Here is a 16,744-nt window from a genome sequence, read left to right as displayed (position 1 = left end):
TCCCCGGGGCGCTGCTTCCAGCTGTGTCCAGCTGTGTCCAGCTGTGATCTTCCCTCTCTCCAGATGTGCAGGAGCCCAACGGGAGCAGCTCCTCCGAGCCCTGGTTTCCGTCAGAGCTTCCACCCCCTGCACGATCCAGCAGTCACGGCCAGATATTTTTTATATTTAATTTCTTTGATTTTCTCTCTTTATTCACCCCAGATGACTTCTCTGCGGGAAGGGCGGCGCGCCGGCGAGGGGCGGAGATTCACAATTCCAAACCCGGGAAGATTTTTGCCGAAAAAAGAAAAAAACCAAAAAAAAAAAGGAGCAGGAAAATGAGGAAAATGTCACTGGGGGGGAGAGATTTGCCAGCGTTTCCTCCCTGGAGACGGCGAATTTTCCCACGGGAGGGCAAGGAGGACAGGAATGTCTCCTCCAGAGCTGTCCCACGGGACAGCTGGAAAGAAAAAGCAACAAGGCAAGCAACAAGGCAAGCAACAAGGCAAGCAACAAGGCAAGCAACAGTCCCCTCTGCTGGCAAAGCATCCCCAGAGCCAACCCTGCACCGTCCGGGGGCTGCTGGGGACACGAGAGGAGCAGCAGCAGCAGCCCCAGGAGGGTCGGGGCTGTCCCCTGGTGTCTGGAGCGGGGATGGAGCAGGATGAGCTGGCTCAGGGTCCCCAATGGAATCATCTTTCCGGCTCATCTCCGGCCAGACATCCTGTCTGGCTCCTTGGCCCGGCTCTGGTTTGCCTCTCCCAGCCAGGATTGAAAGGAGCCCAGGGAGTGCTGAGGTTGGAGGATTGATCTGGGGTCTCTCTGAGGCGATGCTGTGTGTTTGTCACAGGCATCTTTTATGGAAAATCTTGGGATTGTTCCTCCTGAGAAGCTGAGAGGCCTTGGGAACACAATTCAAACAATGGTTATCTGCTGCTGTGGAATGCAACAGGTGGATCTTTGATTACTCCATGTTAGTTGTTTCTAATTAATGGCCAATCACAGCCCAGCTGGCTCAGACTCTATCGGAGCCACAAACCTTTGTTATCATTCTTTGCTATTCTATTCTTAGCCAGCCTTCTGATGAAATCCTTTCTTCTATTCTTTTAGTATAGTTTTAATATAATATATATCATAAAATAAAATCAAGCTTTCTGAAACATGGAGTCAGATCCTCGTCTCTTCCCCAATCTGAAAACCCCTGTGAACACCATCACATGTGTTTTTATCTTCCTCCTCCTCCTCATTTCCACAGCACATCTGCCTCAGAGCTGCCCTTCCTCACTGCCTGCCTGCTCCCACTTTCCTCCTCTTCCCACCTGCATGTCCAGGAGCCCCCAAAACTGCTGCAAAAAGACCCCCAGTGCTCTTGGCTGCACTGGGAGTGAGCATTTCCTTCCTCCCTGGCCTTGCCACCCTCTTCCTCCTCCTGCCTTTTGGGGTGCCTGGCCCCTCTCTCTCAGCCAGCAGCAGGATGGTGCAAACCCTGCAGCCCAGGCAGGGCTCAGGATGCCCCAGGATGGGGATTTTGGTGTCCCTGGGGGATGTTTGAGCTCAGGATGGGGATGTCGGTGCCCCGGGGGAGTTCTTGGGGTCAGAACCCCTTGGGATGGCACCACTGGGGGGTTCTCAGGGTCAGAACCCCCTGGGAATGGGGGGTGGCAGCAGTGGCACAGCTTTATAGGAACGTGCTCTTTGTTGACAGAGTGACAAAACCATCTTTGATTTGTTCCTTTTTTTTTTTTTCCTTTTGCTCCTTTAAAAAGGGAAAGAAGCCCAGAAGTTTCTCTTTTTGATTAGGTGAAAAAAGGCATCTCATAGGTCTTGGAGGATTTCACTTCAAACTTAAGGACAGCTCATTGGACAGGAGCTAAGAAGTTTTGTTTGGGCAATTTCTTAGAAAAAGAAGAGAACAAAGACATTAATTGCTTTTGTGAGGTGTTTTACTGGAGGCAGGAGGGCTTCTTGCACTTGGATCGGTTTTTCTCTGTAAAAAGTTCGTTATTTTGCCTTTTATTAAAACCTTTTTGTTTCCAACACTGCCACAGAAGCCACCCTGCTGATTTGATGCCTCCAAAGGTAGCTGAGCTACCTCGGGTGTGAAATAAATCTCCAAGAGCTTATGGGACTCCTGGTACTGAGCTTTGAGGGGGTGGCAGTTGGAGGGTGCCCTGCAGCCCCAGGTGGGAGCTGGCACAGGGTGCCTGGCACAGGGTGAATGGCACAGGGTGCATGGCACGGGCTGGACGTGACTTTGAGCAGGGCTGGGGGAGCAGGGGGAGGAGGAGGAGGAGGAGGAGGAGGAGGAGGAGGAAGCACAGCTGGGCACTGAGGCCCTTCCAGCCTGAACACAGCTGGGGCTGGGGGGGCTGAGCCGAGCATCTGCAGAGCTGCAGGAAGGGATGGGATCCTCTGGGTGTCCCTGCTCCTGCCTCTCCTCTCCCTTCTCTCCTTTCTCTCCTTTCTCTCCTGTCTGCTCCTCTCCTCTCCTTTCTCTCCTGCCTCTCCTCTCCTTTCTCTCCTGCCTCTCCACTCACTTCTCTCCTGCCTGTTCCTCTCCCTTCTCGACCTTCTCTCCCTTCTCTCCTGCCTTTCCTCTCCCTTCTCTCCTGCCTTTCCTCTCCTTTCTCTCCTGTCTTTCCTCTCCTTTCTCCCCTGCCTGCTCCTCTCCCTTCTCTCCTGCCCCTTCCACAAGCTGGGTGTCCTGTGGGGGTCCCCTGTGCCTTTCCATGCCCTTGGCTGCTGGGGGGGCTGAGCTCCAGCATCTCCAGAGCTGCAGGAAGGGATGGGGATCCTCTGGGGTGTCCCTGCTCCTGCCTGCTCCTCTCCCTTCTCTTTCTCTCCTGTCTCTCCTCTCCTTTCTCTCCTGCCTTTCCTCTCCTTTCTCTCCTGTCTCTCCTCTCCTTTCTCTCCTGTCTGCTCCTCTCCCTTCTCTCCTGTCCCTTCCAGCAGCTGGGTGTCCTGTGGGGGTCCCCCGTGCCTTTCCATGCCCTTGGCTGCTGGGGAGGCTGAGCCAGAGCATCTGCAGAGCTGCAGGAAGGGCTGGGGATCCTCCTGGGGGTTTCACAAGGGCTGTGCCCTGCTCCTGCCCATTCTTCTCCCTTCTCTCCTGCCTGTTCCTCTCCCTTCTCGACCTTCTCGACCTTCTCTCCTGCCTTTCCTCTCCTTTCTCTCCTGCCCATTCCTCTCCTTTCTCTCCTGTCCCTTCCAGCAGCTGGGTGTCCTGTGGGGGTCCCCCGTGCCTTTCCATGCCCTTGGCTGCTGGGGGGGCTGAGCTCCAGCATCTGCAGAGCTGCAGGAAGGGCTGGGGATCCTCTGGGGTGTCCCTGCTCCTGCCTGCTCCTCTCCCTTCTCTCCTTTCTCTCCTGTCTGCTCCTCTCCCTTCTCAACCTTCTCTCCCTTCTCTCCTGCTTCTACTCTCCTTTCTCTCCTGCCTCTACTCTCCTTTCTCTCCTGCCTGCTCCTCTCCCTTCTCGACCTTCTCTCCCTTCTCCCCTGCCTTTCCTCTCCCTTCTCTCCCTTCTCCCCTGCCTGTTCCTCTCCCTTCTCGACCTTCTCTCCCTTCTCTCCTGCCTTTCCTCTCCCTTCTCCCATGTCTGCTCCTCTCCTTTCTCTCCTGTCTCTCCTCTCCTTTCTCTCCTGTCTGCTCCTCTCCCTTCTCTCCTGCCCCCTCCACGAGCTGGGTGTCCTGTGGGGGTCCCCCATGCCTTTCCATGCCCTTGGCTGCTGGGGCTGGACTGAGCTCCAGCACCTCCAGAGCTGCAGGAAGGGCTGGGGATCCTCTGAGGGGTCTAATGGGGCTGTGCCCTGCTCCTGCCCTCTCCTCTCCTGTAAGAGCCAAAATGAGAGATGTGGGACTCCAGGGGCTCTCCAAAATGCAGTTTATTGTATCCAAAATGCAGTTTATTGTATACAAAATGCAGTTTATTGTATCCAAGGTGTTACAGCTGCCCAGGGTCATGGGTGATAGAGCTGTGCCCACAGCTGTCAGCTCCAGCTGCAGGCAGGCCTGGAGACCCTTTGGTTTTGGTTACAATGCATTATAAACTTTTCTTTTGGTTACAATGCATTATAAACTTTTCTTTTGGTTACAATGCATTAGAGACTTTTCTTTTGGTTACATTGCATTATAAACTTTTCTTTGCTGAGCATCTCAATACAGTAGAACCAATCTATACCTTAACTTTTATCTCTAGCCCATCATAACTGCTATAATTACCATATTCATGTTACTGTTCTCCAATCACTCACAGTCAGTACATTACAGTTTAAACCAGAAGTTGTTTTTCAGTTTTCTTGCAGTAGAAAATTCTGAGACCTTTTTCTACTTGCACCTTTGCTGCCTTGTTTGCCTGTGCTCTCTTTGTGCTTGGTAAAAACATCTTCTTGTCTGGGGTGGGTTTATCCTTTGCTCTAAGCCATAAAAACCCCTTCTAACTAACATAAAATACCCTTTGCCAACAGCCAGGAAGGAGCAGGAGGTGCCCTGGGAAGGAGCTGGCACACCTGGAAGGTTCCCCCCGAGGCAGCAGGGATGGCCCAGGCTCAGGGAATTTGATCCCAATGAATTCCTGGGGGAGGCTCCTCCTGAGCAGGCCCTGCACAGCTCCCCAGCCCCAGCCTTGTGCCACACAGTGCAGCTCTGTGGGTCTGTGGGTGGGTTTCCATGCCCATGGGGGCAGGATGGCACCTCCAGGGCTGGCATTGGGAGTCCTGGGCCACACAGAGCAATTCTGTGGGTCTGTGGGTGGTGCCATGGGGGCAGGATGGCACCTCCTGGGCTGGGACTGGGGCAGCCCTGGGGGTTCAGCTCTGAATGTCCCAGTGCCCATCCTGGCATGGCTGTGGGCATTGTGAGAGTGAGTGTGAGTGTGTGAGAGTGAGTGTGAGTGTGAGTGTGAGTGTGATTCCCATCCCCGTGCTGTGTGAGTGTGATGTGAGTGTGAGTGTGAGTGTGAGTGTGATTCCCATCCCCGCACTGTGAGTGTGAGTGTGAGTGTGAGTGTGAGTGTGAGTGTGAGTGTGAGTGTGATTCCCACCCCCCCGGCCATTCCCTTTCCCGGAGCTGCGGCGCTGCCGGGGCCGCCTCTGCCGCCCGCAATTATTTCCCAGGGTGACAAATGATTAATTCAGCTCAGGAATGGAGCTGAGCCTTTTCTGCAAACTCACCCGAGCAATTCCCTGGCAGCTCCGCGCCGCCCCCCCGGCCAGGGAATGCTCCGTGCCAGGGAAAGTTTCAGCGAGATCTGCTTCAAAAAGCCCCCGGTGCCAGCTGCTGGGTGCTGCCCCTTTGCCAACGGGCTGTGCCAGCTGCCCGCCGGGCCCCACCGGTGCCCAGAATTCCGGCAGGATTGAGGATTTGAGGCATTGCAGCCTAAAGATGCATCAATGATCCCGGCCCTGCCGCAGATGCGGGTAAACTGAGGCACGGAGCGGGCTCGGCTGTGTGCGCTGTTGCTGCCAGCTCGGCTCTGGCTGCTCCCACCACCCCAGCGGGGCTGGCAAAGTCGCCGGGCTCCCGCACCCACCTCGGCCCCGCAGCAAAAGGGGTTTTACATGAGAAAGGCTCTGCTGGCTACGGGACCCCCGCCCGCGGCCCCCTCCCCGTCCAGCCGGAGCTGCCAAATCCCAGGAATCACCGCCCCAAGGGCATTCCCGAGCCATGGAGGGGTCGGGGGGGACACATCCCCATCCTCTGCTCCCCCACTTGTGCTGCATCGGGTTAACACCGGGCTGAGCATCGTCCTCACCATCCTCATCCTCCTCTCGTGCGGGCTTTGCCAGCTGCCAGGAGGGAGGGACGGGGAGGGACGAGCAGCCTGCCAACACGGTAGTATCTTTTTTTTTTCTTTTTCTTTTTTTTTTTCCTCCTTCTTAATTAGGGGAAGGAATAAATATAAAAGGAGGAGGGAAAGGGGAAGGGAAAAAAAAGCAAAAAAAAAGAAAGAAAAAAAAAGCGGAGTGGAGGACACGGACACACGCACCACACACACAGAGAAGGCTCTTTTCTCGGTGCCTGCACTTATGCCTGGTGCAGCTCCGTGCCAGCCCTGCCGCCGAACTGCCCGCGCTGCCCCGGAGGAGCCGCAGCTCAGCCGCACGCCGGGCCCCGGGGCCGGGGCAGCGGCTCCGCACCGAGCCAGGTGAGCTGGGGGTACCGGGGAACCCCAGGGCAGCGGCTCTGCACCGAGCCAGGTGAGCTGGGGGTACCGGGGAACCCCGGGGCTGCGGCCCCGCACCGAGCCAGGTGAGCTGGGGGTACCGGGGAACCCCAGGGCAGCGGCTCCGCACCGAGCCAGGTGAGCTGGGGGTACCGGGGAACCCCGGGATCCGCGGTGCCCCAGGATCTGCGGTGCCCCCACGATCTGCGGCGCCCCCGGATCCGCGGTGCCCCGGGATCTGCGGTGCCCCCGGATCTGCGGTGCCCCCAGGATTTGCGGTGCCCCCAGGATTTGCGGTGCCCCCGGGATCTGCGGTGCCCCCAGGATTTGCGGTGCCCCCGGGATCTGCGGTGCCCCCCGGGTTTTGCGGTGCCCCCAGGATTTGCGGTGCCCCCGGATCTGCGGTGCCCCGGGATCTGCGGTGCCCCCGGGATCTGCGGTGCCCCCAGGATTTGTGGTGCCCCCCGGGTTTTGCGGTGCCCCCAGGATTTGCGGTGCCCCCAGGATTTGCGGTGCCCCCGGGATCTGCGGTGCCCCGGGATCTGTGGTGCCCTCACGATCTGCCGTGCCCCGGGATCTGCGGTGCCCCAGGATCTGCGGTGCCCCCCGGGATTTGCGGTGCCCCCGGATTTGCGGTGCCCCGGGATTTGCGGTGCCCCCGGGATCTGCGGTGCCCCCGGGATCTGCGCTTTCCATCCCGGTCTCGCCTTTCATCTCCGCACGGGCAGAAAGCGAAAGGAGAGCCGAGCTGACTCAGCCCAGAGGTTTCCCCGGGTTTTTCCCCTCGCCCCGTCCTGCCCTGCAGCGGGGGGAGCTCGGGGAGCTTTGTCCTTGTCCCCGACCCTCCCGAGCTCGGCTCCCAGCGTTTCTGAAGGGGGCGGCTCGGAGCGGCTCCGCAGCGCCGGGGGCACAGCGGGGGCTGGGGGGGTTCTGCCAACTTGGGAGGAGAAAGGAGTTTGGTGCTGCCCGGCTGCTGCTCTAGAACCCAGCCTAGAGCCCAGCATAGAACCCAGACTAGAGCCCAGCCTAGAGCCTGGAGCCCAGCTCAGATCCCAGCCCGGAGCCAGCCTAGAGCCCAGCTTAGAGCTCAGCTCAGAGCCCAGCCTGGAACCACCTCAGAGCCCAGCCTAGAGCCCAGCCCAGAGCCCAGCCCGGAGCCCAGCCTAGAGCCCAGCCCAGAGCCCAGCCTGGAACCCAGCCTAGAGCCCAGCCTAGAGCCCAGCCCAGCCCAGCAGTGGGGCTCCGAGGTGCTGGGCACAAAGGGCATTTTCCGGGCTGTTTCCTCAGGAACCCCGTTTTGGGAGGGGGGCCAGGGGTCCAGGATGGGGCTGGTGTGTTCCGTGTGTCCTGCAGAGTCCCTGGTCCTTGTCCCAAGGAGGCTGCAGCAGTGCAAAGGGAAACTGAGGCACGGAGCCGGGCAGGGCTCGGGTTCCCCCCACTCCTTCCCGTTGGTGTCGCTGCGCTGGGCTCGGGACAAAGCTGCCAGGTCGGGGGGGGGGGGGGGTGGCTGGGGCCGAGCTCAAGGTTTGGGATTTTGCGATTTTGGGATTTTGGGATGGTTTTCCCTGTCCTCCCCCAGCTCTCTCTGCTGGTGTCCCAGCGCGGGAGGCAGGAAGGGGCAGGGGGGGTGAAATATTTCAGGATTTTCACGGCTTTTTTCCAACCCATCAGCCCCGCTGTGAACCCCAGACCCGCCGGGGGTGTCCCGGGGAGAGGGAAATTTTCCCGCAGCCCTTTTTCCCCTCCCGCAGCCGGAACATTTCATCCCTGCCAGGCACCTCTGCTCCTGTCACTTCTCCTGGCTCAGAACCTGTTGCTCTTCCTCTTGGCCGCCCGAGGGGGTGGGAGAATCCTCCCTGTGCCCAGCCTGGAGCCTTTTGCAGGGCAGGGAGAGGCCGAGCGGGACATTTCAGAGCTGCCTTTCAGGGAATGGCTTCAGACTGGGCAAACTGGGAGACGGGGTGAGGTTGTGCTGGGATGGGGGAGTTTGGGAGGGGGGCTGGCTCCCGGCTGAGCTGAAATCAGGGACCCGCACCACTGCCCCACCTCGTGCCTCAGTTTCCCCAGCAGAGCCCGGGAAGGCGGGGCTGGGTGTGCAAACCTTTCACGTGTGCGTGTGACACACGCGCTCCCCCAGGGCTCTGCGTGCCCGTGGGTCCCTGGAGGCTCCTGCGGGCTCTGCTCGCCCCGTGCGGGGCTGAATCCCCCCAGGGACCCTCCCCGCGCTCTCCCCTGCACAAGGAGCCCCTTTCTTCGGGGGGCTCGGGCTCCTGGCAGCTGCAGGGACCCCCCCTCCTCCTCCCCACCTCCTTCCGGCCTTTCAGCTCTGCCAGCTCCGCTGCCAGGAGCCCTCCGGGCACTCCCGGGGCTGGCACCGCCTGGCACGGCCCCGCTCCCCCCGGGGACCCCTCCGGTGGCCGCACCCGCGGGGGTGGGCGCGGATCCTGGGGGTTTGGAGCTCCGGGGGGACGGACGCGGAGCAGCCACGAGCGAACGGGACAGCGGCTCCGTGCCGGTCCCCGCGGGGCAGCGGCGTGTCCGGAGCCCTTTGCCGGTGGGGATGGGGATGGGGATGGGGCTGGAGCGGGGCCAGGCTGTGCCGGAGGCTGCTGACTCATTCTGCAGCTGAGCATCCCTGGAAAGGCACCGCTCTGCTCCCTCCTCCTCCTCCGGATCGCTGCGGGCTGGCAGGGCACCTTGGGAGCGGCGTGAGCAGCATCACGTGGAGGGACGGGAGAAAAACCCCTCTGGAGATGAAAAGGGACACCGCAAACCCTTCTAAGGGACATCACAAACCCCTCTAAGGGACATCACAAATCCCTCTAAGGGACATCACAAACCCCTCTAAGGGACATCACAAACCCCTCCAAGGGACATCCACAAACCCCTTTAAGGGACATCACAAACCCCTCTAAGTGACATCACAAACTCCTCTCTGGAGATAAAAGGGGACATCCACAAACCCCTCTTTGGGGATAAAAAGGGACATCCACAAATTCCTCTCAGGAGATGAAAAGGGACATCACAAACCCCTCTAAGGGACATCACAAACCCCTCTAAGGGACATCCACAAACCCCTCTTTGGAGATGAAAAGGGACATCACAAACCCCTTTAAGGGACATCACAAACCCCTTTAAGGGACATCCACAAACCCCTTTAAGGGACATCCACAAATTCCTCTCAGGAGATGAAAAGGGACATCACAAACCCTTCTAAGGGACATCACAAACCCTTCTAAGGGACATCACAAATCCCTCTAAGGGACATCCACAAATCTCTCTCTGGAGATAAAAAGGGGACATCCACGAACCCCTTTAAGGGACATCACAAACCCCTCTAAGGGACATCCACAAACCCCTTTAAGGGACATCACAAACCCCTCCAAGGGACCTCCACAACCCCCTCTCCAATGACAAAAGGGACATCCCTAACCCCCTCTCCAATGACAAAGGGGACATCCATAACCCCCTCTCCAGTAAAAAGGGACATCCATAACCCCCTCTCCAATGACAAAGGGGACATCCTCTGGCACAGCTCCTGTGCTGAGGCCTGGCCCAGGTGCTGCAGCCCCAGGTGCTGCAGGTGCCACGTTCAAGGAGCCAGCTCTGAAAGCAGGGCCGAGCTCAGGGGAGAAAGGAGGAGCAGTGCTGTCCCAAATTAGATTTCAGCTCCATTTTCCACCTGGTTTCCCTCAGAAATGGAGGTTAGCTGGCCCTGCCACGTGCCTGCCTGTGTGTCTGTCTGATCCCGGCAGCTCCTGAGCTCTCGGGGACAACTGAGCCTCACGAGTTGCTGACATTATAATTATTCAGCATTTTTTGGCTGCACTTCCCTAGTCCTGCTCTCAGCTTTTCCCTCAGAATTTGTGGGTTGAAGGATTTTCCATTTGTGGCAAACAGGAAAAATACCCAACCCAAAAATCCAACCCCAAACCCCAAAGTCTGAGAGTCTCTGCTCATCGGGGCAGGGTGAAACTGGCTTTAACCCTTTCCACACCCCATTCCCAGTGCCAGCACCCACTCAGGAATGGGCACAGGAGGAGAGCAGACACTCCAATGTGTCTGCTCTTGCCCAATTCCTGTGGAATTTTATCTCTTGGATTTCCTCCCCGGGATTTCAGGGCTGCTGTCCGCGCCACCACGGCGCCTTGGGGACGGGAAGAAAAGGTGCCAGTGACAAAAGCCTGCCTTGCCTGGCTGCCCAGGGGGTGGCACCAGCCCCCGTGCTGGAGCCTGGCCACGGCTGCCACGCAGGAGGGTTTTGTCCCTCACACAGAACCATGGGGCTGCATTCAAAATATCTGTCTGGAGCACAGAAAGCTCCTGCCTCGGCCCTGGCACCACTGGGCAATGCAGCTTTGGCTGCCCCTGCTGGGAAGGGGACGTCTGTGGTCTGCACTGGATGGTTGATGCCCGTGGGATGTGGTGCCAGGGGCTTTTTGTTGCTGTTGGGAGCTGGGCATGCACAGTGCCTTGTGCTATGGGCTGTGCACCCGTGGGGTGTGGTGCCAGGGGCTGGGTACCCATGGTGTGTGGTGCCAGGGGTGTACATCCATGGTGTGTGGTGCCAGGGATGTACATCCATGGTGTGTGGTGCCAGGGGCTGGGTACCCATAGTGTGTGGTGCCAGGGAATGTATATTTGTGGTTCTAGGTGCTGTGTGTCCATGGTGTGTGGTGCCAGGGTTGTATATCCAGGGTTCCAGGGGCTGTGGACCCGTGGTGTGTGGTGCCAGGGGCTGTGTACCTACGTTGTGTGGTGCCAGGGATGTACATCCATGGTGTGGGGTGCCAGGGGTGTACATCCATGGTGTGTGGTGCCAGGAGCTGTGTACCCGTGGTGTGTGGTGCCAGGGATGTATATCTGTGGTTCCAGGGGATGCCCATCCATGATGTGTGGTGCCAGGGTTGTACAGCCATGGTATGAGTGCCAGGGTTGTATATCCAGGGTTCCAGGGGCTGTGGACCCGTGGTGTGTGGTGCCAGGGATGTACATCCATGGTGTGTGGTGCCAGGGGTGCACATCCATGGTGTGTGGTGCCAGGGGCAGTGCACCTGTGGTGTGTGGTGCCAGGGAACGTATATTTGTGGTTCTAGGTGCTGTGTGTCCATGGTGTGTGGTGCCAGGGATGTATATCTGTGGTTCCAGGGGATGCCCATCCATGGTGTGTGGTGCCAGGGCTGTATATCCATGGTGCCAGCGTTGTACAGCCATGGTGTGAGTGCCAGGGTTGTATGACCATAGTGTGAGCTGCCAGGGTTGTATATCCAGGGTTCCAGGGGCTGTGTACCCGTGGTGTGTGGTGCCAGGGTTGTATATCTGTGGTGCCAGGGCTGTACATCCATGGTGCCAGGGGCTGCACATCTAACTGTGGTGCCAGGGATGTACACCCATGGTGCCAGGGGCCGTGCCTCCATGGCATGTACTGCCAGAGGCTCTGCACCCACAGTGTGTGGTGCCAGGGCTGTGTGACCATGGCTCTAGGGGCTGTACATCCATCGTGTGTGGTGCCAGGGATGTACATCCATGGTGTGTGGTGCCAGGGTTGTATATTTGTGCTTCCAGGGATTTTATATCCATGGTGTGCAGTGCCAGGGCTGTGTGACCATGGCTCCAGGGGTTGTGTGCCCGTGGTGTGTGGTGCCAGGGATGTACATCCATGGTGCCAGGGGCTGTGTACCCATGGTGTGTGTGCCAGGGAATGTATGACCCTGGTTCCAGGGGCTGTGCATCCATGGTGTGCACTGCCAGGGCTGTGTGACCATGGCTCCAGGGGCTGTGTACCCATGGTGTGAGCTGCCAGGGTTGTACATTCATGGTGTGTGGTGCCAGGGTTGTATGACCATGGCTCCAGGGGTTGTGTACCCGTGGTGTGTGGTTCCAGGGATGTACATCCATGGTGCCAGGGGCTGTGTACCCACAGTGTTGTGCTGCCAGGGTTCCAGGGGCTGTGTGTCCATGGTGTGCAGTGCCAGGGCTGTGTGACCGTGGCTCCAGGGGTTGCCCATCTGTGGTGTGTGCTGCCAGGGCTGTACATCTGTGGCTCCAGGGGCTGTGTACCCATGGTGTGTGGTGCCAGGGCTGTGTGACCATGGCTCCAGGGGCTGTGTGTCCATGGTGTGCAGTGCCAGGGCTGTGTGTCCATGGTGTGCAGCACCAGGGCTGTGTGACCATGGTTCCAGGGGCTGTGTGTCCATGGTGTGCAGTGCCAGGGCTGTGTGTCCATGGTGTACAGTGCCAGGGCTGTGTGACCATGGTTCCAGGGGCTGTGTGACCATGGTGTGCAGTGCCAGGGATGTATATCCATGGTGCCAGGGGCTGTGTACCCATGGTGTGTGGTGCCAGGGTTGTATATTTGTGCTTCCAGGGATTTTACATCCATGGTGTGCAGCACCAGGGCTGTGTGACCATGGCTCCAGGGGCTGTGTGTCCATGGTGTGCAGTGCCAGGGATGTACATCCATGGCTCCAGGGGCTGCCCATCCATGGTAATTGGTGCTGGGGTGTGTGTGCACAGTACTCAGTGCCCAGGGCTGGATTCACAGCCTCTCTCCAGAGCACTGGTGCCCTGGGCACACTCTGGGAACACAGCTTGAGGAGGGACACACGTGACAAGGCAGCATCATGTCAGGCTGTCCCTGCAGCCAGAGACTGGCCATGGCCTGAGCCGCTCCTGAGGCTGCTGAAATCAATACAGTGCAAAGAGCTCATAAATTACAAACCTGCTCTGAGTCTCAGGCTGCTCTGTTCCCTGGCAATGGCACGATGCATCCACGGCATGGGAGGCTGAGGAGCCCCAAGGAGCCTCTGCAGAGGGGTCAGGGACATTTCCCCACGTTCCCAGCATCAGCCTCCACTCTGGACAGCTGAAGAGCAGCAAGACTGCAGGGACACCCAGAGCCCCCCAGGATGTTCTTATCACCCCCTGTACTGCTCCCTGGAGAGGGTGGGTGAAGGCAGGGCTGGCCACTGGGCTCTCCTTTCAGCAAGGGCACCTGTGACAGAGTTCACAGGGGTCTGAGCGTGAGGGAAGAGACGAGGATCTGACTCCATGTTTCAGAAGGCTTGATTTATTATTTTATGATATATATTACATTAAAACTATACTAAAAGAATAGAAGAAAGGATTTCATCAGAAGGCTGGCTAAGAATAGAATAAGAAAGAATGATAACAAAGGCTTGTGGCTCAGACTCTCTGTCCGAACCAGTTGGGCTGTGATTGGCCATTAATTAGAAACAACCACACGAGCCCAATCCCAGATCCACCTGTTGCATTCACAGCAGCAGATAACCGTTGTGTACATGTTGTTCCTGAGGCCTCTCAGCTTCTCAGGAGGAACAATCCTCAGGAAAGGATTTTCCATAGAAGATGCCTGTGACTGACACCCAGAGCCCCCCGGGATGTCCTTATCACCCCCTGTGCTGCTCCTCAGAGTGGGGCTGGGTGATGCCAGGGCTGCCCACAGGGCTCTCCTCTCAGTGCTGGTGCCCAGCCCTTTGTGCCAGGCAGCCTGAGGGAGGCACGGGACATAAAGGCTGCTTTGGGCAGCCTCGCTTTTCCCAGCCCGTGCACGGGGAGCCTCTGGCGTGAGCTGAATGGCAAAGGAGCCCTCCTGCTCCTTCCCTCCCCCCTGCCCCGGGCTCTGTGTGCTCTGGGCTGTCCCCAGCTCCCTCCTCGAGCCCCCCTGGCAGGGCAGGCATGCACACACACACACACACATGTTGTCTTATACACTACAACAGCTCTATTATCATTATATGTTGTCTTATATCTCAAAAGTTCTTTTATCATTGTGGTGCAGGGGCTCCATGCCCTCAGAGTTTCAGACCTCCTCGATGTTTTTTATAGGCAGCTCCTCTAAGCACTGACTGTTCTTGGTCCTCTGACTCCTCTTGCCACCAATCCACTCATTTATGCCACTGGTTCTTATTGGCTACAGGTGTTGCCTGTTATCATCCAGCCTGCTCCTAATCTTTAGTAATAGGGTCTAGCTGCAGCTCATAGGGGGATAAGCTTACATTCTGCATTACCTTCATTTACCCTTCCTGTGTCCCCTACACACCTGCAGCGTGCCCTGCCTGCTCCCTGAGCTCCCCCAGTGTCTCCTTCCTCACCAAACCCTCCCTGAGCTTTCTCACGGTGGCACCACGGGCACAGGGCCCTGGGGCTGGCATCGCCTCCCTGCCTGCTGCAGCCAGGCCTTGGGCTGGCACCACCTGTGCTCTGCAGGCCAGGCTGGACTCCGCTGTCCCCAGGGAAGGTCAGAGGGGCTGGATGGCACCCAGTGGCTCCCAGCCAATGCTCCTGGTTGCTCATGCTGTCTTCTTCCTCTTGTGAGCCAGGGCACCTTCCCTTCCCTTCCCTTCCCTTCCCTTCCCTTCCCTTCCCTTCCCTTCCCTTCCCTTCCCTTCCCTTCCCTTCCCTTCCCTTCCCTTCCCTTCCCTTCCCTTCCCCCTGTGCCCCAATGCCACATCCATCACCCCATTCCCCCTCAGGATCTCCCCAGCCTCTTCCCCTCCTGCAGGGACGGGAGATTTTTGGTGCTTTTATGGATTCTGAGCACAGCTGGTGGTTTTCTCTTCCCCCTTGCAGGGCAGAGCATGGCCCCAGCCCTCCCCCTGCTGCTGCTCTGGCTGTTTGTCCCCACGGCGCGCCCGGAGGTGTTTGGCCCTGGAGATGTCACAGGTAACTCAGCACCCCATTGGTGCTCTAGTGGTGATCTCGGGGGACCCCAACCCTGCTCACATCTCCTCTCCTCTCCCACCCAGAGGACCCCAAGGCTCTGCAGGTGTCCATGCCACGGCACCCAGCCCTGGAGGCCGTGCTGGCAGGCGACGTCACCATCCCCTGCCTCATCACCTACCTTGGCCCCCAGCCCACCGCCAGCCCCGGCGGGCGCCGCGCCGTGCTGGGCACGCCCCGGGTGAAGTGGACCTTCATCTCTGAGGGCAGGGAGCTGGAGATCCTGGTGGCTCGTGGGGACAGGGTGAAGGTGAGCGAGGACTATCGGCTGCGCGCCTCGCTGCCCATCTTCCACCAGCGCTACACCAACGCCTCGCTGCTGCTCACCGAGCTGCGCCCCAACGACTCGGGCATCTACCGCTGCGACGTGCAGCACGGCATCGAGGACGGCCACGACATCCTCCACGTCAAAGTCAAAGGTACCTCACGGTGGCCAGAGGTGGCACTCAGGGCAGCTTGGGGCCCTCTCCTGGCTCGGCCAACGCTGCCCTGGCAGTGCGGCAGGATGACCCCCAGCAGGGGAATAAGGTGCAATGACTCTGGAGATTTCAGGAGGCTTTATCAAGCTTAATTAATTGTTTTATTAAGCAATTGTTTATTAACAATTATTTTATTATATTATTTTATTACATTATATTAACTATTCATTTATTAGAGAGTTGTTTTATTAAGCAATTGTTTATTAACTAATTGCTTTATAAGCAATTAGTTTATTCATTTATTAGAGAATTGTTTTGTTAAGCAATTGTTTATTAACTAATTGCTTTATAAGCAATTAGTTTATTCGTTTATTCATTTATTAAATAATTGCTTTATTAAGCAATTGTTTATTAACTAATTGCTTTATAAGCTATTATTTTATTAGTTTACTAAATAATTGCTTTATTAAGCAATTGTTTATTAAGTACTTGCTTTATTATAGTTTATTATTATAATTAGTTTAATAGCAATTAGTTTATTAAGTACTTGCTTTATAAGCTATTATAACTATATTATACTACACTCAAACTATGCTATACTATAAGCTTTATAATAATCTTTATTAGTTTATTAAAGAATTGATTTATTAAGCAATAACTGTATTATACAATACTCAAACTATATTATACTATGCATGCTATACTATACTATAAGCTTTATAATAAACTTTATTAGTTTATTAAAGAATTGCTTTATTAAGCAATTGTTTATTAAGTACTTGCTTTATAATAGTTCATTATGTAATTAGTTTATTAACTAATTGCTTTATAAGCTATTATAACTATATTATACCACACTCAAACTATACTATACTATAAGCTTTATAATAAACTTTATTAGTTTATTAAAGAATTGCTCTATTAAGCAATTTTTATTAACTAATTGCTTTATATTGGTTTATTACGCAATTAGTTTATTAACTAATTGCTTTATAAGCTATTATAACTATATTATACCACACTTATACTATACTATATGCTTTATAATAAACTTTATTAGTTTATTAAAGAATTGCTTTATAAGCTATTATTTTATTAGTTCACTAAAGAATTGCTTTATTAAGCAATTGTTTATTAAGTACTTGCTTTATAATATTTATTATGTAATTAGTTTATTAACTAATTGCTTTATAAGCTATTGTAACTATATTATACCACACTCAAACTAAACTATACTATACTATACTATACTATACTATAAGATTTATAATAAACTTTATTAGTTTATTAAAGAATTGCTCTATTAAGCAATTTTTATTAACTAATTGCTTTATATTGGTTTATTATGCAATTAGTTTATTAACTAATTGCTTTATAAGCTATTATAACTATATTATACCACACTCAAACTATATTATACTATACTATGCTATACTATACTAT

General features: G+C 55.5%; 1 protein-coding gene across 5 annotated transcripts in view; it reads left to right on the top strand.

Moving 5' to 3' along the window:
- Nucleotides 1–5,904: 5,904 nt before the first annotated feature.
- The window catches only part of BCAN (brevican), a 34,401-nt gene continuing 23,561 nt past the window's right edge, over nt 5,905–16,744 (top strand). For 2 of the 5 annotated variants that reach the window (XM_071456723.1, XM_071456721.1), the window contains exons 1-3: nt 5,905–6,122; nt 14,733–14,825; nt 14,909–15,301. In XM_071456723.1, coding sequence (XP_071312824.1) covers nt 14,741–14,825; nt 14,909–15,301 — 478 coding nt within the window. In that variant the 5' untranslated portion in view covers nt 5,905–6,122; nt 14,733–14,740. Of the gene's footprint in view, nt 6,123–6,259; nt 6,279–14,732; nt 14,826–14,908; nt 15,302–16,744 lie in introns of those variants that run through there. The other 3 variants (XM_071456720.1, XM_071456722.1, XM_071456724.1) reach the window with 3 other exon arrangements.

This window comes from Agelaius tricolor, unplaced genomic scaffold (genome assembly GCF_023055355.1).
Source record: "Agelaius tricolor isolate 1412-34295 unplaced genomic scaffold, bAgeTri1.0.p SCAF_66, whole genome shotgun sequence".
Classification (NCBI taxonomy): domain Eukaryota; kingdom Metazoa; phylum Chordata; class Aves; order Passeriformes; family Icteridae; genus Agelaius; species Agelaius tricolor.
The sequence above is the reverse complement of the archived record's forward strand: the minus strand, read 5'-3'. Positions and strand labels throughout refer to the sequence as shown.